Raw genomic sequence first — 21444 nt, 5'->3', positions numbered from 1 at the left:
CGTATTATAGAGGACAGAGGCTGAAGAGCTTGAGTCCACTGTATTCTCAGAGTCCACTGTGTGACTCTCATGGCCAAGCGGGCCGTAGGAGTCACAAACCGAGGAGGCCATGTGTCCCAGAAGAACGAGGAAGTGGCGAGCTGTAGCTGTGTGTTGGGACTGCAGCTGGCGAGCTAGGGACACTAGGGCTTGGACTCGTTGATGAGGAAGGAAGGCTTTTTCCTGTAAGGTGTCCAAGTCTGCCCCAATGAAGGATAAGGTTTGAGATGGGACTAAGTAGGATTTCTCGTAATTTACTAGAAATCCTAGAGAAAGCAAAGTTTGAATTGCTAGGGTCAGGGAGGACCGAGCCAGGTGCTGGGTTGGGGCCCTGATCAACCAATCGTCTAAGTAGGGGTAGACGTAGACTCCTTCTTTCCTTAGAAATGCTGCAACCACTACAAGGCACTTGGTGAACACTCGTGGTGCGGATGCTAGGCCGAAAGGTAACACACGATATTGGTAGTGATTTCGGCCTACTAGAAAACGCAGGTATTTGCGATGAGATTGTGTTATCGCAATGTGGGTATATGCGTCTTTGAGGTCTAGAGAGCATAACCAGTCCCCTCTTTGCAGCAGAGGGAGTAGCGAGCCCAGGGTTACCATCTTGAACTTTTCCTTGTGAAAGTACTTGTTGAGGACCCTCAGGTCTAGGATGGGACGAAGTCCCCCTGACTTTTTTGGGATCAGGAAGTACCTGGAATAGAACCCTAGGCCTCGTTGCAAGGGAGGAACGGGTTCTATAGCGTTCGACTGTAGGAGAAGAGAAGCTTCCTGTTCTAAAAGAAGAGAATGATCGGTAAGACTCCACGCCTGCAAGGGTGGGGAGTCTGGAGGGAGAGACAGGAAGTTGAGATGGTAACCCTGTGCGATGATCGCTGTCACCCACTGATTTGTGGTGATCCGATGCCACTGTTCTAAAAAATGGCATAGCCGACCTCCTACTGGTATGGCTGGAAGAGGGGTCTGGCATGTGCTCTCTAAGTGGAAGTCAAAAACCCGCCGCAGGGCCAGGAGGTGGAGCTGCTGCAGGTTTTTGTTTACAAGCCTGGCGAGGCTGAGTCTTATGGTAGGACCGTGCAGGCCGAGGCTTGGTAGATGGGGGATAATACTTTCGTGGCCTAAAGAAAGACTTTTTGGAGTCCTTCCTAGACAGTTGTTTGGAAGGCAAGTCAGGAGGAATAGATGAGAGCTGTTTTAATGTCTCATGATGATCCTTCAATTCAGCAACAAGTTGCTGAATTTGCTCACCAAACAGATTATCCCCTAAGCAGGGCAAATCCGAAAGCCTGTCCTGAACTTCTGGGCGAAGGTCAGATGATTTGAGCCAAGCCCAACGTCTAGCAGAAATGGCTGTAGCAGAAATTCTAGTAGAAGCATCGAAGATGTCATAGGCGGTTCGGATTTCATGCTTTCCAGCTTCAAACCCTTTATTTAAAAGGGACTGAATCTGGGGCTGGAACTGCTCTGGCAAGGCGTCAGCGTATTCTTGCATTTGCTTTAAAATGACTCTGTTATATTGAGTCATATTAAAGTTGGTAAGAAGCTATTCTGGAAATCAGCATAGCTCCATGGTAAACCTTCCTACCTATACTATCTAGGAATTTATTGTCCTTAGTAGGAGGTATGGAAGAGTGTGGTTTTAGTCGTTTAGCTTTTTTCTGAGCTGATTCGACGACCACAGAATGATGATCTAACTGAGGCTTTTGAAAACCTGGTGCTGATTGTACCAGATATGTAGAATCAGCTTTTTTATTGACTGGGGACACAGAGCCAGGAGATTCCCAATTCTTTTTAAGAAGGTCTAGAAAAACCTGATGAATGGGAATAGAGGTGATGACTTTCGGGGCATCCAAAAATTGGAGCAATTCCATCATTTGGTGCCTATCATCCTGTTCCGATTGAAGTTGGAAAGGAACCAACTCTGACATTTCCTTCACAAAGTTTATGAAAGAGAGGTCCTCAGGGGGAGAACGCTTTCTGCTCTCCGCAGGAGAGGGTGGTTAAGGCAAATCATCCGTGTCAGTAGATGTATCATCAGCCCAAGTATCATAGGGATCTGGTTGATGACCTGGAGGCCCTCTAGGGGGCTGAACTCCTGAGGGCCCAGGTTGAGGCTCCGAAATATTGGCTGGAGTCACCGGGGGCATCGAGAAAATTCTCGATGGAATCGGTGTCGATATCGGTGCCGGTGTAGGCATCGAGGGAACCGGTGCCGGTCTCGATGGAATCGGTGCCGGCATCGGAAACCTCGGTGGAGCAGAGGTGCGTATCGCCCCCGAAGATAGTATCGGTGGCGAGGGACGACCTGACCTTGGTGGAACAATTCCCGAAGGGGGAATTCGATGCGGTGTTTCTCCACCTGATGAAAAACCTGTCGGTGACAGCGGTCTTGCCGGTGTCGGTGACACAGGTATCACCGGTGGAAGGGCTGTCATGAGCGCCTCCATCCGGTGCAATAGCAGTGCCAGTGCCGCTGCAATCGGCTCGGTGGCCGGTTCCGCTCTCGGTGCCGGAGTCGGTGCCGGAGGAGGCTGGAACCGTTGCATCGCCTTATCGATGGCCTCCTGGACCAGCCGGTCCAGTTCTGCCCAGAGACCAGGGGTAACAAGACCCGGCTCGACGGGAGAGGAAGGCTGAGGCTGAGCCGGAGGGACCACCGTCACCGGTGGGATCGCGGCTCCCAAACCCGGAAGGGGTGAGGGTTGCCTCGGTGCCTGCGAAACAGAAGTGGACGGTGCCAACTCTGATCGAGGCTTTTTCTGCGGAGGCTCGGTCGGTACAGAGGTCGATGACGTTGATTCCTCGACGGGCCGAGACTTATGACGTCGATGGCGATGTTTCTCCTTCCTATCTCCTCGATGATCAGGGGAAGGGACAGGAGTCGATGGCCGAGAAGTCGTCGATGGCGGACGGTCACCGGAGGGCTGTCGATGGTAGTAAGACTTTGACGGTGCCGGTTCCGATGACGTCGATGCAATCGATGGCGTTGGGGTGCGAACATGGAAGAGGAGCCCCATCTTCTCCATTCTGGCGTTGCGACCTTTTGGTGTCATTAGGGCACATTTGGTGCAAGTCAGAACATCATGCTCACTCCCTAGACACAACACACAGACTCTATGAGGGTCTGTGATTGACATGGTTCGGGTACAGTCCGGACACCGACGGAACCCCGACGCCATGGCGGAAGGCCAAAAATTTAGCCGCGGGACTGTTGACTGCCAGCGGGCCTCAAGGGCCAAAGTCGACGAAAGTCGATGAAACAACGGCAAAAACTTACTGGAGTTCCGCGGACGAAAAAATTTACCGAAGGGAGACCCCTGAGGGGCAAATTTTCTTCAGAATAATGAATTCTAAATTCCTGTCAGGAACGTGATTAAGAGCTCTTTCACCGCGTGGCTACTACTGCGCGGAAAAAAGAAGACTGAAGGGAGACCCCTGCTGGCTGCAGGGTTAGTGCTGTGCTGGGCATGCCCAGTAGGGGCCAGTCAAAGTTCCTGAAACTTTGACAGAAGTTTTCCGTGGTTGGGTTCCATCCTCGATGTCACCCATTTGTGAGGACAACCATCCTGCTTGTCCTGTGAGAAATGAAGATACGTCTCTGTGAGATCCAGGGACGCTAGAAACTCTCCCTTTCGAACCACCATCACAGTCCATAGGGTTTCCATATGAAAAACGAGGGACCCTGAGACAACGGTTGAGTTTCTGCAGATCGAGGATGGGACGAAAAGTACCCTTCTTTTTTTGGACCAGGAAGTAAATTGAGTACCGTCCCCGTCCCTGCTGCGCTTCCGGCACCGGGACAATGGCTCTGAGGTTGAGCAGCCGCTGCAGGGTATCATGAACCACCTTGCGTTTGATGCAAGAGTGCACACGGGACTCCACGAACACTTCCCGGACTGGACACGCAAACTCCGGAGTGTAACCGTTCCTGATCACCTCCAAGACCCAGCGATCCGAGGTTATTCTTGCCCATTCCACGTAAAAGCTGGTTAATCTGCCTCCGACAGCTTCTACGATGAAATGGGTGCTCGTGGCTTCATTGGCGGGTTTACTGTTACCCGCCCCGAGGTGTCCAGAGTCCCTCCCGGAGCGGCGGCCACCGCAAAAGGACTGTTGGCAACCTGGTGTCGACTTAGGACCCGCCGGAGTGGAATATCTGCCAGATCGAAAAGGGCGAGAGTCCCGAAAATGAGCCCGAGGGGGAAAAACTTTCTTGGTCGCTCTTCTATCCTCTGGCAACCTATGGCCCTAGGACTCCCCGAGGAGCTTGACCAACTGATCCAACTCCTCCCCAAAGAGAAGCTTGCCCTTGAAGGGAAGGTTACAAAGTTGGGATTTTGAGGAGAGATCCGCTGCCCAATTCCGTAACCAGAGAAGGCAACGAGCTGCCACCACGGACACCATGGACTGAGCCGAGGTCCGAACGAGGTCGTATAGCGCATTTGCTCCATATGCAATTCCGGCTTCCAAACGGGCCAGCTGCAACGCTCTACCGTCGGCGTCTGCCACATTAGTACTCAACTCTTGGATCCAGCACAGGCACGCTCGTTGCATAAGACTAGCGCAGACTGCCGCTCGAAGGCTCAAAGTGGCCACTTCAAAAACCCGCTTCAACTGGATCTCCAGCTTTCAGTCCTGCATGTCCTTTAAGGCAGCAGATCCCGCCACAGGTATCGTGGTCTTCTTTGTGACCGCCGAGACAACCACATCCACTTTCGGAATCTTCAGCAGGTCCAGCACTCTGACGACAGAGGGTAGAGCTTTCCCATCGCCCTACCCACCTTTAAGCCCACATCCGGAGTATCCCACTTGCGGGTCACCAGCTTTCGGACTTTTAGGCAGTGGAAAAGCTGTTGATGGTCCCCGAATACCATCCAGAACCGGATTAACTCCTTCATTATCGGAATCCTCTTGAGTAACCGTAAGACCGAGGACATCCAGTACCTGGGGAATAAGCGGACGAAGCTCATCTCGCTTAAACAGGCGGACAACTGTAGGATCATCACCCTCCACCGGAGGGAGGTCATCCCCATCAGGATCATCCGTATCCATGTCCACCAGATCAGGATTCTGGTCCGGATCCGTCCCCCAGACTCTGAACCGGCGCCGCCCCTGCCCCAAAACCTGGGTCATGGGGATCCCCGCGACCATCCCCTCCAGGACGAGAGCAGACCACCGGGTGCTGCTGGGTGGCTGCAGGACATCCCTGCTTCAGAGGGGGCTCAGCGGGATCCCCAGCGCGCCTGGGTCTCTTTAAGGAAGTCGGTCTCCGTGCCAAAAAGACCTGATGCATCAACAAGATAAACTCTGGGGAAAAATCTCCTGCATCTAGCTCCCCATCTGGGGGGTCCTGCGGGGCCGATTCCCCAGTCCCCAACATCGGATCTACTGCCATGGGGACCAAAGCGGGAGGGGAGAATCCTCTTCTTGCTCAAAGTGTCGTGAGTCATCCCCCTCCCTCCATCCCCGGCCTTCCAAACCGGAGCAGTCTGGGCACAACGACGCAGAGTTCAAATTCTGCCTGCGCGCCCCACAGGAGCGGCAGACCGCAGATTTTTGTGGCACCATGCCGGGCCGCATAGCCACGCGGTCAGAGCAGCTGAGGGAAGAAAAAAATAGGCCCAAGACCTGCAGCTGCGCGAGCGCCGCCGGCAGCGTGGGGAAAAAAAAAAAATAGAAACACAAGGCCTTCACGAGGAACCTCGCTGTTCGGCCACCCGGGTGCTGAAAATGCGGCCTGGACCCGGAACACACACTGCCTACCTTCACTATCAACCCGGAGCCCCGGGAGAGGAAGGAAACAAAACTGCGACGGCTCAAAGCTGTCCCCACAGCCTGCTGCACAGCAGGCTCCCCAGTGCAGACTCCTTACCTCAGACTGAAGAGACTTTTTTTTTTTTAACTAACTTTAAACAACTAAACTACTGAAGCCTGCACTAACAGGGGTCGAGAGAGCAGCTTCGGAGGTAGGAAGACCAAGAGCCCCCGGCCTGTACATCCCGGGACGGAGCGGGCGAAACACAGTCAGGGGTGTCTAACCCCCCGGATGCCCGGCTTCCACTGAGGGATGGCCCATGAAGGTGCCTAACACCTCAGGAAGCAAACAAGAAGGGAAAATAAAATAACAAATTGCCTAACTACCCTGAAAAAAACTAAGACTTCAGGAGATGCACCTACCACCTTCTGGAGTCAGAGAAATACTGAGGGACTGCAGGTGGCACTCGTTATGTAGCAGTGCCCAAAGTTCTAATTGTTCTCTGACTCTACCTGCTGGTAGGGATACACAACCCACTTTTCTGGACTGATCTGGGTATGTTCAGGAACCCCCATTTGCTTTTCGATGAAGACTGTTGACCATTTTACTAGTGGCCCTCTGGACCAACTCCACCTGGTTTATATCCTTTTGAAGTGTAATCTCCAGAATTATACACAGTATTTCAAATGAGGTCTCACTACCTCCTTTTTCCCCTGCTCTGTATGCACCCAAGCCTACTGACATATGATATGATAAAAGTAGAATGGGAACAAATGAGAAGAGAAGTCATGTAGGTGTGAATAAAAAGGAAAATCTAGTGCAGCACAGAATGTATCATATTACCCATTTCCCTCCACCCCCTCACACAGACACACATACGTAAATATATAAATGTATACCTGCCAGCGTCCTTGGATATAGTAACTGCAACATCCAGGCCAGATGCTGTGACTCTCTTACAGACTGCATCCATGTCAATAATTGAATCTATGCATTCGGGTCCACCATCCACACAACAGTGAGAACCCGGACAGAAGAGACAGTTGTCCAAGCCTCTGTACCCTACATTATGTCCACATTTTTCCAGAGTTACAGTTGTCGCCATGCCAGACACTCCTACGTGAACCACCAACTACAAAAAAGAGAAAATAGAGAAAAACTGCAGTTACAAATGAGCAAAAGATCCACCCAAGCCTCAAGCATGAATGGCCTGAACAACTGAACCAATTCATTTTGTAGAAACACTGCAATTGGGTGCAATTAGACTGTTCAATTAGGTGCTCATTTACATAAAATCATTTGTTACATGCATACACCATAACATAGATCAGTGATATTTAAAGAACTTACAAGACAACTACACATAGGTTGTAAACGCAGATCACTGAATGATACAGTCCGTGTATCACAAACACAAAAAGTAGCCTGCTTCTTGGGGTAGCTGTGGCTCAGTGGCAGTGCTGTGCACTGCCATGCAGGTGGTCTTCTGCACCCCAAGTTGATTGTGGTTGCTATGGAGGAAGCATTCACAGCCCCTTGGGGAATGAGGTGGTTGAAGAAGGTGGGGGAAGGGAGTCCGTCATTGTTGAGTGACACCTGGAGGCCAGGTTTAGATCTTATGATATAGGATCCTGGAAGGAGCCCTGGTGCAATGATCAGACTAGGAACAGTGGGAGAGAAGGTCTATTAATATAGGGGGAAAATCCCCAGATATTTATGAATGAAGGCTTAAGGCACCAGAATCCCAGCTCTGGTTCTGACTGAACTAAGAAGAAAAAGTAGAAAGAAGGAACCACCTGGCTAAAAAATAAGTAACCTGCCTAGTATTTTAGATAAATCACAATCTAAAGAGCCAAGTATATATTGCAAACGAAATAATCTATAAGGTGTAGAGGGGAATGTTACACAACACTTTTCTGCATCCTGCCTGTTTTTATTTAGACAATATATTTAATTGTACTTCCATGGTAGCTAAAATTCACCCAAAACAAAACAGTGAACAAAGTCACTACCTCACAGTCATAGAAGTATACAAACAAAGGTGTGAGAAAGAAATAGCCTCAAAAGCCACACAGTCCCAAAAATATTATAAAGTTAAAAAATATCAAGTCCTTTTAACAAACATCAAAAAACCAACTTTTCAGGTTTCTTGTAATAGTGACAACAATGAGTCTGCCGACACTTTGTATTTCACTATTAAGCTGAATTGGGAGGGACAAACTTGCAAACGCACATAAAACATTTTATAGGGACCAAAATAAAATGAAATCTGTCCCACACATAGCCACAGAGACAAGGACACATACCTGTAAATAAAGATGTCACATATGTAGAACCACAGTGTGTCTAACTGAAAGCTTTTAGCATCATTCATAGTCAGAGCCTGCGGCTGTCATTATAAAAGCTTTGAAAAATGGCACGAAAGGGATCACATGACAGATCAATCAACCAAACACAATTACTCAGTAACCCACAATCCTGTGGAAGCATTGAGAGGAGAAGGCCATCTTGCTAGAGGTTGAAGAGAATCGTAAGTATTGCTTTGGTAAATTTTAGGTCTTACAAAGTTTGGTGGAGAGCTGAAATAATTGGGTATATTCTTTACTGTATGCATGCCTGTAATAAAAAGCAAGCCTAAGATAGGTAATTCTAGTGTCTGCTTTCCCTCCCTCCCACCCATAGCTCGTCCTTTGATTTTTAATGTGAAAGTGTCTCTTGCCTATAAATCAATCAGGCTTGTATCTAAAACACAGGATTGCTCCAGCCCTTAATAAAGAGCTTAATTGTCCCCTTGCAGGTCACTACCAGATTAATAGTAAATACATCAATAAATTCAAAGTATGCTAATTTATGCATTCTTACTCCCTTAGCAACCTAAACTCAACAAAATTAAGATGAAGGCAGCAGTCCAACTACAAGGAGGTGGCCTTCCAGTCTTTTGCATTGAGTGTCACATGTATGAATCTTTAACCTTTTGGTGAGAGGTTGTATGTGAGCACTTGATGCAAAGAGCTCCTGGCTCTCAGCGAATGAGTCAGATCTCTAGAAGCTAGAGTGGCAGACCTGGAGGAGCTGAGGCAGACAGATGTATATAGAGGAGACCTTCAGGGACATAGCAGCTAAGACCCAACTTCATTCTGGCAGCCCTGGTGATGCCTTGGAGGAATGTCTCCTAGTCAGAGAGCATCAACCTGGTGCAGCAAGAAATGATCCTGTAGCAAGGACCTGCTCTCCACTTCATGCACTGTCCTCTTGCACACAGGATAAGTCTCCCAGGGCTACTGCCCAGGAGGGAAGGGTTATGTCACCCGTCAGTTAGTGATTCAATTAGGGACGCAGATAGCAGGGTGACTGGTGGACATGAGGATCAACTGGTAACTATCCTGCCTGGTGCATTGGTGGAAGACCTCACCCGTCACCTACATAAGATTTTAGACAATGCTGGGGAGGAGCTAGCTGTTGTGGTACATGTGGGCACCTTCAACATAGGAAGATTTGAGAGGGAGGTTCTGGAAGGCAAATTTAGGCTTTTAGGTAGAAGCTGAAATCCACTACCTTCAGGGTAGCATTCTCTGAAATGCTCCCTGTTCCACGCGCAGGTCCCCAGAGACAGGCAGAGCTCCGGAGTCTCAATGCATGGATGAGACGATGGTGCAGGGAAGAGGAATTCAGTTTTGTAAGGAACTGGGAACCTTTTTGGGAATGTGGGGTCGGGTCAGTAGGGGAGTCTTTTCCTAAAAGATAGGCTCCCCTTAACCAGGGTGGAATAAGGCTGCTGGTGCAAACCTTTTAAAAGGAGAGAGCGCAGCTTTTAAACTAGAACAAAGGGGAAAGCAAACAATCACCCAGCAGTGGATGGCTTGGAGGAATGTATCTTTGAAGGATACTAATGAAACAGGAGAGTTAGAGCATCCCAACTTTTGCATTAAATGCAAAAGTAATCCATGTTGCCTATAAGTAAAGAATCACCTGAACTAAAGGATTCCAAATTATCCCTATCAACTGAAAAGCAGAATGTTAATACAGACAAAACACACTTTGAAATGCCTGTATGCCAATACCAGAAGTCTACGTAGTACGATGGGAGAGTTCGAGTGTATAGCAGGAAATGATGAGATTGACATAATTGGCATCACAGAGACCTGGTGGAAGGAGGATAACCAATGGGACAGTGCTAGATCAGGGTACAAACTATATCGCAATGATAGGGAGGATTAACTTGGCTAGAGGGGTGGCACTTTATGTTCGGGATGGCAGAGTCCAATAGGATAAAGATCTTGCATGAGACTAAATACACAGTAGAATCTGTATGGGTAGAAATCCCATTTGTGCTGGGGAAGAGTACAGTGATAGGAGTGTACTACTGTCCACTTGGCCAAAATGATAAGATAGACCATAAAATGCTAAGAGAACTTAGGAAAGCTAATTAATTTAGCAGTGCAGTAATAATGGGAGATTTCAATTACCCCAATATTGACTGGGAAAATATAGCATCAGGACATGCTAGAAAGGTAAAGTTCCTGGATAGAATAAATGCTTCATAGAACTGGTTCAGGAATCAAAAAAGAAGAAGCTATTTTGGATTTAATTTTTAGTGGAACACAGCATTTGAGAGAGATAACAGTGGTGGGGCCACTTGGCAATAGTAATCATAACATGATCACATTTGAATTAATTACTGGAAGGGAGACAGTAAGAAAATCTACAACTCTAGCACTAAACTTTCAAAAGGGAGACTTTGCTAAAATGAGGAAAATAGTTAGAAAAAAACAGAAAGGAGCAACTACAAATGTTATGTATGTACAAGTGTGGATATTGTTTAAAAATACCATCTTAGAATCACAGTCCAGATGTATTCCATGCATTAAGAAAGGTGGAAGGCAGGCCAAACAATTGCCAGTATGGTTAAAAGGTGAGGCGAAAGAGGCTATTTTAGCCAAAAGATCTTCATTCAAAAATTGGAAGGATCCATCTGAAGACAATAGAAAAAAAAAAAAGCATGAGCATTGTCAAGTTAAATATAAAAGACTGATGAGACAGGCTAAGACAGAATTTGAAAAGAAGTTGGCCAGAGGGAAAAACTCATAATAAAAACCTTTAAATATATCCAAAGCAGGAAGCCTGCTGGACTGTTAGATGATCGAGAGGTTAAAGGGGCACTTAGGAAAGATAAGGCCATCGTGGAAAGATAAAATGAATTCTTTGCTTCTGTGTTTACTAATGAGGATGTTGATGAGATGCCCATTCTGGAGATTATTTTCAAGTTTGATGATTCAAATGAACTGAACCAAATCAAGGTGAACCTGGAAGATATAATAGGTCAGACTGACAATTGAACAGTAGTAAATTGCCCGGAGCAGATAGTATACACCCCAGGATTCTGAAAGAACTCCAAAATGAAATGTCAGACCTATTATTAGTAATTTATAACCTATCATCAAAATTGTCCATTATACCTGAAGACTGGAGAGTGGCTAATGTAACCCGAGATTTAAAAATGGCTCCGGGGTGACCCAGAAAACCATAGACCAGTGAGCCTGACTTCAGTGCTCTGAAAAATCATGGAAACCAATCTAAACAACAAAATCATAGAACATATTGATAGATAAAGTTTAACAATACACAGTCAGCATGAATTTAACTAAGGCAAGGACTTGGCTCACAAATTTGCTACATTTTTTGAAGGGGCTAATAAACATGTGGATAAAGGTTTTTGACAAAGTCCCCCATGAAAGACTAAGAACATTTAAGAGTCATTGGAAAGGAGGCAATGTAATTTTGTGGACTGCAAACTTATCAAGACAGGAAACTGAATAGGATTAGTTTTCTCAGTGGAGAAAGGTAAAACAGTGGAGTGCCTCAGATCTGAACTTGGACAAATGCTTTTTTAATATATTTATAAATGAAAGTTATTCAGAGTACTTAAATCACATGCAGATTGTGATAAATTGCAGGACCATCTTGCAAGACTAGAAGATTGGGCATCCAAATAGCAGATAAAATGTAATGCAGACAAATGCAAAGTGATGCATATAGGGAAAAATAGCTCATGCTATGTTACACAATGTTAGGTTTCATATTAGGAGTTACCACCCAGGAATCATAGTGGATAATACATTGAAATTGTTGGCTCAGTGTGCTGCGGCAGTCAAAAAGGCAATTATTAGGAAAGGAATGGTCCGATACCTCAGACATGCTTACATGGTTTACCTATTTTGGATGAGTGGGATCTTTGTGACCTATTACATGTCACTGGAATCAGGGCTGAATTTAAAATCGTGTCACCCACATGTAGTGTGGGTGCAACTTTGAAGCTGTGTAGACACATGGCACTATAGCAAGCAGAAGCTGGCTTCTTTGGCCCTGAAATTTGGTGCCTTCAAAATTTGGCACCCTAGGCAATTGCCCATGTTGCCTATGCCTAAAACTGTGCCAGACTGGAATGTTATGTTTTCTCTTGCTATTTTTTCTACTATTCTGTGGGTTGCCTATCGTACAGGTCATAACTTTAGAGACCTTTTGGTCTTTACATTTGCACACTTCATTTTTTTGCTGAGGCATTTGGTCATAACCCTGCAACACTTGTCAGGCTTGCCTGCTATTGCTCTGTTTTAGGAAATTTTGTCATCCTGTTACTTGCAAGAAATTTTGCCTGAATTTTATCTCCGACTGTGATTCATCTGGTATAATTTGTGTGATATCTTATCCCTCTGCATGCATTTTACATAGGTAAGACCGGCCATAAAATCAAACCTTGTATCTATAAGCAGTGTAGTTGCACTAGATGGGTTCATTTTATGATAGCTTGCTGCTCCAGCACTAACAGCATTGGATTTTTAAATTACAAATATTGCATCTGATGGTTTAAATCAGGGCATTGAATGGTCTCTTTTCTGATTTTGTTCATATATTGTTATTATACAGATAGTCCACTTTACTTCTCTCATTTACCTATGAGTTTCCTTTGGTGGAGGGGCATCACATCGTTTATGTGCTATGTTTTTTTGTTTGTTAATTTCAAATATGTTTTAGTTTATTATTTTGCAATGGTTTATGAAATGTTCCTTTATGATGTAAAATCTTGTTATGTGTGTTTAATATCTACAATATAAATGGGCTCTGACCGATGGTCCTGACACTCTACCATCCATGCGCGGAACACAGCTCTGACCGGTGTGCCGTGCGAGAACATGAACACTGCCCAACGCACACAAGACACCTCTCGCTCGCATATCCCGGGCGGCGGTGGCGGTTCCCTCTCCCTGGAGACGAAAACCGGAGCGAACAGTGAGACCATAGAGTAGAGGGGGTGAGAACTGGTAGGGCGCACCGAACGTCAATGAGCATCAATGACAGAACAAGAACATGCACGAGAAGCCTCGCCAACCCTCTGGACCACCTCACACCTCTGGCTGGAAGCTTCAGCTGCTCTCACGTGTGAACAGCCTTGCAGGAACACAAGGGAGTGGAGGAGGGCTCAGGGTCAGGGAAGGGGTCATGGATGAGGTGAGAGGGGAAGGACAGGGAAGATGAGAGGGGACAGAAGGCAAAGGGAAGAGGATATGAGTTACTAAGTGGGAAGGGTAAGAAGTTGTGGAGAAGAGAAAAAGAGGGAGTGGAGGAGGGCTGCGGGATAGAGAAGGGGTTTTGGATGAGGAGAAGGAAAGGGAAGATGAGAGGAGATAGAAGGAAAAGGGAAGGGTAAAAAGGTTGTGCATAAGAGAGAAGAGAGTGGCTCTGACAGACATGCCAGTCTGACCGACGGAATCTCGCCCGGTTATGGCTTGTTTATTGATATTTTGCTTGTTGATCTGTCTCATGTGACTCCGTGCCATTTTCAAAGCTTTTATAGTGACAGCCTCAGACTAACTATGAAAGCTGATAATGAAAGTTATGCTAAAAACTTTCAGTTTGGGTATTTGCCAGGTTCTTGTGGCCTGTTTGGCCTCTGTTGGAAACAGGATGCTGGGCTTGATGGTCCCTTGGTCTGACCCAGTATGGCAATTTCTTTTGTTCTTACATACACCGTGGTTCTACATATGCGACTATTTAAGGTATGTGTCCTCGTCTCTGTGGGAACATCTGGGATAGATTTCATTCTATTTTGGTCCTTAGAATATATTTTTTTTAAATGTATTTTATTTATTTATTATAAATTTTTATATACCGCCGCTCAAAGATATCACGTCGGTGTACAGTGAACAGGAACTTACGCCGGAGCGTTATACAATTAACAAAAGTAAGTATATAAAAATTTGAACATAAAACAATTAGAATCTTTTAAAAAACAGAGCTATCATTTAGTGCTTTTGTAGGTTTGTCCCTTCCAATGCAGCTTAAGAGTAAAAAAAAAAAAAAAAAAGACTGTCAGGGGACTCACCATTGTCACCATTACAAAAAAACTGAAAAGCTGGATTTTTGATGTTTAATAAATGACTAGAGATTTTTAACTTTAAAATGTTTTTGGGACTATTTCTCTCTCACACTGTATACCAAAATTCACCCACCATATTTATTTTCCTTTAATGAATAAGTATAACTTTATTTTGAGGGGACAAAAAAATACAAAATACTCCTATGGAAGGTCTCCAGTTCAATCCCCCAAGACAAGGGGATGGTCATTGTGTAAGGGTGACAACTAATGTCCAGATTCAGGGCTCTTATTTCAGGGTACCAGAAAGAGCCATGATGCATGGCCTCTGTCCTAGGATTGCCACTGCAATAAACATACCGGATATGAGGGGTGTGGGTGAGGAAATAAAATAGGCCAAACTTTTCAGATCCCACCCCGGCAGTTCTTTGCTTATCTCCAGGCCAGACACTATCTAGCTTCTCTACAGTGGGGAAAGAATTCTCTCTCTGGGGAAGACACTTTTGCAGATACTCTCCAGGATACTGCTCTCATGAATAACTCTATAGTGGGGTGGCATAAAAAGTGTAAAAAAAAAAAAAGGTTGCAGGCCCAGCTCCTTGCACCTCTTGCTACCTTACTGGGCTTCCACTTGAAGGGAAACTATTACTGTAGAATTTTTGACTGGATGCTTCACAGCGCTACATCACCATAATATTGATGTCAGTTTGCGTGAATTACAGTTTAAACTGCTACATCAGACATACTTTAACCATGTGTGGAGACACTACTTGGGGTTGGCTCCTACTCCACTGTGTATTAAATACAGTCAGGAAGGAAGGCTCTTTATTGCACCATTATACTGCCTGAAGCTAGAGGTTCGGCATTAAGTGCTGTCTGCTCTTAACAGATGCACTGGGTTAGTTGTAGCGAAGCATGGTAAAAGTTCTTCTCTCTGATATGGATGAGGGGACGGAAAATTTGGAAGAGAGAAAGAGGCTGTCTTTTGTCGATTTTGTGCAGTTGCCCCATGGAGTCTGCAGTTTTTTTTGTTTCTGTTACGTTTGTTCGATGCTAGCATTGTGTTACTGCATTCTCTGTACATCTTCTTTGTTGTCTTGCCTATTGTAGTTGGATCGATGGATTTGTTGTACTTAATATTATTGTTTGGGACATTTGGGGTTAAATTGGTTATTGTTCATGTTACCAAGCTTTTCTCTCTTAATAAAAATTATTTTAAAAAAAAAATGCCCAGGTACTTGTGAATGAAGACTCACTCCACCAGATCTCAGCCCTGGTTCCCAGTTAGCTTGAAGCACAAAGGAGCAGATAGAAACAGCTAGGTAAAAAAAACCTCAAACAGAACATTGGGCTAAAAGTTTCTGGATCGGGGGGAGGGGGGGCGCTATATAGCTGTCATCTGGGATGGATGTCTGAATGCTGAACTCCCTCTCACAGAACAATAAAACGGTCACCCTCCCATGCCCTAATTGTGATCCTTGAGCATATTTAGCTGTGTCAGCTTGCCCTGTTTATCTACGATGACGGCCAAATGCAAAACAGTCGATTTGAAGCACTTTTCCTTCAGGAAGCACGCAGTGGAGCTCCTGAATGATGATGGCAATAAGGTCGAGGATGGCTCGAGCGGGAAAGATGGTGCTGGTGGGCCTCCCATGATCCAGGCACCGGCAGGCTCCATTGACTTACCATCCAGGGATGAGCTCCGAGAATGGTTTCTCGAGCTGCGCTTTGATATGCACCAACACAAATCTGAATTACTGGCTTCCATTTCCAAAGCGCACAATGATCTGTTGGCACTTGGAGCTCGGGTTGATGAGGACACCCAAGTCGACAGTCATGGTGTCCCATTGAATACCCTGACGGCACAGCAAAAGATGATTACTGCCAAGCTCACTACCCTCTCCTAGAAACATGAGGACTTGGAGAATTGTACCCAGAGGTGCAATTTAAGGATCAGTGGAGTACGTGAATAACTGTGACATCGCAATGAAAATCTGCATGTTTATACTCTTTGGCAGTCAGGCAGTCAGGACACAATCTAATGACTCCTCAAAACATACAGCCCTTAACCATGCCTTTTGTATATTGTATTTAACGTGTATATTGTTTAACCATCTCTATTCTTTCCTCTCTCTTCCTTCTTTCTCCAAGTTCTGCTACCCTTGTTAAATGTAACTGCATCTTCGGTCACCATAGTTCTAGTTTGATGTATATACTGCACTCCCGTTTCATGTAAACCAGCAAGATATGTTTTCATGATTGCCGGTATATAACAACCTTAAATAAATAAATAAATAATGACACCAACTGATGCCTCAGCGCTGGATATTAAAATTGAACACACTCACCAGGTTCTTGAACCCATCTGATAACTGTCCTTGGGACTTTGTTTTGTGTTTACACAGCTACCTGCAGAAATCTTTAATTTACGAGGCAGTGAGAAAGAAGCAACACTGACTCTGGGAAGGTCACACACTGGCTATTTTCAATGATATGGCCCCATCAACCCTGCATAAACAGTATGAGCTATGCAAGTGACAAGTTTTCTCCACTCGGAAGGTATCAGATATCATTGAACCTTCCTTTTGGACTTCATTTTGTCCTTAAGGGTTCCATTCATCAGGTAAAATCACCCTCTGAAGCGGCAGAGGCATTCAAGCAGGCAGGCTTCATGATAAACTTTACCATTCACAAGATGGCGCCTAATATGCAGAAGTTGGATATGCACCCATGCTGGCATCGGGCAGGCAAGGGAAGATGACACCTGCGCCACCATTCTGAGGATTCTCATTCATAAGAACATGCCATACTGAGTCAGACCAAGGGTCCATCAAGCCCAGCATCCTGTTTCCAATAGTGGACAATCCAGGCCATAAGAACCTGGCAAGTACCCAAAAACAGTCTATCCCATGCTACCGATGCTAGTAATAGCAGGGGCGTGGGAAAAACACTGTGGATCCCATTGTGGACACCTATAAACTTCGGACAAGTGGGTCCTAGCCATCATCAGAGAAGGGTACTACCTGGACTTCCTTCGAACCCCTCCGGACAAGTTCGTGGAATCTCCCTGCCACGACCCCCTCAAGAGGGCGGCAGTGGAAGCTACTCTGACCAGACTCCTGACCTTAGAGGCCATATCCCCGGTACCAACACAAGAAATAAATTCCGGGCATTACTCCATTTACTTCATCGTACCCAAAAAAGAAGGTACGTTCAGACCCATCCTGGACCTCAAGTCGGTCAACCGGCACCTAAGGGTCCCAAGATTTCGAATGGAAACCCTGCGGTCAGTCATACGTGCAATACAGCCAGGAGAATATCTCACATCCCTGGATCTGTCGGAAGCCTACTTGCACATCCCAATCCATCAGGAACACCAGCGCTACCTATGCTTCAAGGTCCTGAATCACCACTATCAATTCCGGGCACTACCCTTCGGGTTAGCCACTGCACCGCAAACCTTCACCAAGGTAATAGTAGTGGTAGCGGCGACACTCAGGAAGGAGGGAATCCTTGTTCATCCTTACCTGGACGACTGGCTGATCAGAGCAAAATCACTGGAGGAGAGCCACCGAGCAACCAACAGTCATAACTCTACTGGAAAGCCTAGGATGGGTAGTCAATACAAACAAGAGCTCCCTACAGCCATCGCAGTCGCTGGAATACCTAGGGGTCCGATTCGACACCAAGGAGGACAAGGTCAGTCTGACCCCCACAAGGAGATCAAAGCTGCGGGACAGACTACAGACCCTGCTGAGGGCCACCCGGCCCACAGCATGGGATTACCTACAAGTCCTCGGTCTAATGGCATCCACACTGGAAGTGGTACCATGGGCGCGAGCCCACATGAGACCCTTGCAGCGCTCACTCCTATCACAGTGGAGTCCACGATCCCAGATTTACACCGTGCATCTACTTTTACCGACCAGATTTCGGACCCAGCTAAGGTGGTGGCTGCAGTCCAACCACATGAGCCGGGGATCAAGAATATCCTCCCCGACCTGGACCCTGCTCACCACAGATGCCAGCCTACACGGATGGGGAGCATACAGCGAAGAGCTAACCACCCAAGGGTGGTGGAACGAAGTCGAGTCGGGGTGGAACATCAACCGATTAGAGGCACGGGCAGTCCGGCTAGCCTGCCTATGGTTTGCCCACAACTTCGAAACAAAGCGGTCATAGTGATGTCGGACAATGCCATCAAGGTGGCCTACATCAACAGGCAGGGTGGAACCAGAAGCCAACAGGTATCCTTAGAAATAGCCCCCCTGATGACCTGGGCGGAAGCAAATCTCCAGGACATCTCCGCTGTCCACATCGCCGGGAAGGACAACACCATGGCAGATTTCCTCAGCAGGGAAAGCCTAAACCCGGGAGAATGGAAGCTGTCAACCACAGCCTTCAAGATTATAGTGGATCGGTGGGGGACCCCAGACATGGATCTTCTGGCAAACAGATCCAACGCCCAAGTACCCAGATACTTCAGTCGCAGGCGAGATCCGCAGTCACAAGGGATAGACGCCCTGGTACAGACCTAGCCACCGGGGACCCTCCTATACGCCTTTCCCCCATGGCCCCTGCTGGGCGCAATCATCCACAAGGCTCAGCGACACAGAGGTCTAGTTCTTCTGGTGGCCCCGGACTGGCCAAGAAGACCCTGGTACGCAGACATGAGAAGACTACTGGTAGGGGACCCTCTACCCCTGCCCCCACACAGGGACCTACTACAACAAGGTTCCATCCTTCACGAGGATCCAGTTCAATTTTCTCTTACGGTCTGGCCATTGAGAGGGCCCGACTGAGGAAGAGGGGATACTCGGGGGCAGTAATAGAAACCCTCCTCCAAGCACACAAGTTCTCCACATCGCTAACATATAAGGATCTGGAGAGTATTTGAGGCCTGGTGCGAAGATCACAACATCGAACCACACTCCTCTAAAGTCCCATAATTTTGGAATTCTTACAGAATGGACTCCAGAAGGGCCTGTCCCTCAACTCAATCAAGGTACAGGTGGCAGCGCTGTCATGCTACAGCCCCAGGAACAAGGGCGACAGCATAGCCGCGCACCCAGACATATCAAGATTCCTGAAGAGGTCAAACACATTCGCCCACCACTAAAGTGGCCAGTGCCCCTGTGGAACCTCAACCTCGTCCTGGAATTCCTAGCGGGACCCGCCTTCAGACCCCTCCGAGGCCTGTCTCTCCGTCTACTAACCCTAAAGATGGTGTTCTTGCTGGCCGTATGCTCAGCCTGCCGCATTTCAGAGCTACAAGCACTGTCCTGCCGTGATCCATTTCTCAGAATCACCCCGGGGACCATCCATCTACGCACGGTCCCCTCCTTCCTCCCCAAAGTGGTCTCTCACTTCCACCTCAATCAAACCATTTCATTACCAACGATGGAAGGTTTGAAGAAATCGGAAGAAGGCCGGTCTCTATGCCATCTCGACATCGGCAGACTACTATCCAGATACCTGGAAATGTCAGACTCAGTACAAAAGACCACCTGTTCGTCCTGCACAGCGGGAAGAAGCAAGGGGAAGCGGTCTCACGGGCAACCATTGCTCGCTGGATCAAAGAAGTCATCAAGGCGGCCTACGTAGAAGCGGGAAAATCATCCCACACTGCGCGGAATATTCTCCATCGCCCCAAGGATAAGGGGGGGAATTGTGGTCCCAAATTTTTGTAATTATCATCAAGCGGCGCAGCTTCGGGTGATAGCGGAGTGGACGGCCCGTCATATTCATAAACAATGGATAAATATTGAACAGCAGGGACTTGATGTGGACACTCTTTATATTCTAGTTTGGGGCCTACCTGCGAAGGAGGGTTGGAGTGGGATTGAAAACCCGTTCACTAGGTTAACTTTAAAGATTGGGGCCAATTGTCGGTTAGCTCTGTCTGATCACAAACAGGTATCAGCCCTCTTGCCCCGGGTATATATGAAGTAGGTCACCCAATCACTGAAATGGGCCGGGCTTTTCTAAGTGGCAACATTGGGGTGTTTGGTATTACGGTCAACTAACAGATAATATGACTAATTTCTTTTCCTGACTTACAACGGCAGTTTCCGATCCCCAGTAATGAATATTTCCATTATATGCAACTTCACCATTGCGCACAGGATTCATACCTGAGGGAGCATGTTAGCCGCCAGAGGACGGACTTTGAGGACATATGCTTTACACAGGGGGTGTTTAAACGGGTGATCTCTAAGATCTATATATGGCTGGATCAACACTCAGCTGAACCTAGCCCTTTTCTGCTACAATGGGAACGAGATTGGGGACATTCGTGGACTATTCAATAATGGACACTATTATTTGAATATTGCCAAAAGTTCTATTTCCGCTAATACAGTAGAAACAAACTACAAATTGTTATATCAATGGTACCTTATTCCCCTTAAACTGAGCAAAATGTACCCAGGCAGAGTTGCTACCTGTTGGAGGAACTGTATGGAGGAGGGCTCTTTTATGCATATCTGGTGGACGTGTCCTAAGGTGGTGCCCTACTGGAGTTGGGTTGTCACCATTATCTTGCAGATGTTGGGGGCAAAAGTTTCAGTCATCCCTGAAATATTTCTACTATCCGCTTATCCCACGGAGTGGCTGTCTCATGTATGGGGATTGATTAACCATATACTATGTGCCGCTCATCAGGAATTGGCTTCACATTGGTGCAAGAAGTCCCCCCAACAACGGAATCCGTTATAAAAAGACTATGGTCAGTGCACTATTGGTATTATCTACGTGCAGGACAGATGGAAAAGATGGCATTTCACAATGGACTGTGGGAACCGTTCCTATGTTGGTACAAAACTTTCTAAAGACTGATGTGCGGGGTCCTCAACTCAGCGGCGTTGAGGACGTATGCTTGGATTCCTTACTAAGGGGATGTTCATGGACGTCAGGACGGGGAAATGTAGTTATTTTTTCTTCACTGTGTTTTCTTTTTAGAGCTGTTCTATTGTAATTAATGAAGAGGATAGCTCAGCTGTGTGATATACCGGGGGGGGGGGGGGGGGGGGGGATGGACTTAAACAAGGGGAAAAATGTTTATTGGCAGTTTGTATACTATATATTAGGATTTCAGAATATTGGACACTGTTGATAGTTATTGTGGTTTCTATGTCATGGAACTGTTTGTTATTGCCAATAAAAATATAAATAAATGAGATTCCATAGGGGCACCGGCCACTTTAAGGGTGGTCGGATTTGTTTGACCCTTCTCAGGAAGCAGAAAACATCTGGATGGGTTGATAGACTGATGCCG

At 46.7% G+C, this 21444-nt stretch overlaps 1 protein-coding gene across 1 annotated transcript in view; it reads right to left on the bottom strand.

The window, feature by feature from the left end:
• Positions 1 to 21444, bottom strand: part of PGPEP1 (pyroglutamyl-peptidase I) — an 83855-nt gene that overhangs the window by 12921 nt on the left and 49490 nt on the right. Inside the window, exon 4 of the mRNA XM_029614369.1 lies at positions 6697 to 6929. Within this exon, the coding sequence (XP_029470229.1) occupies positions 6697 to 6929 (233 nt within the window). The remainder of the gene's footprint in view (positions 1 to 6696; positions 6930 to 21444) is intronic.

Source organism: Rhinatrema bivittatum, chromosome 8, assembly GCF_901001135.1.
Source record: "Rhinatrema bivittatum chromosome 8, aRhiBiv1.1, whole genome shotgun sequence".
In the NCBI taxonomy this organism is placed as follows: domain Eukaryota; kingdom Metazoa; phylum Chordata; class Amphibia; order Gymnophiona; family Rhinatrematidae; genus Rhinatrema; species Rhinatrema bivittatum.
The sequence above is the reverse complement of the archived record's forward strand: the minus strand, read 5'-3'. Positions and strand labels throughout refer to the sequence as shown.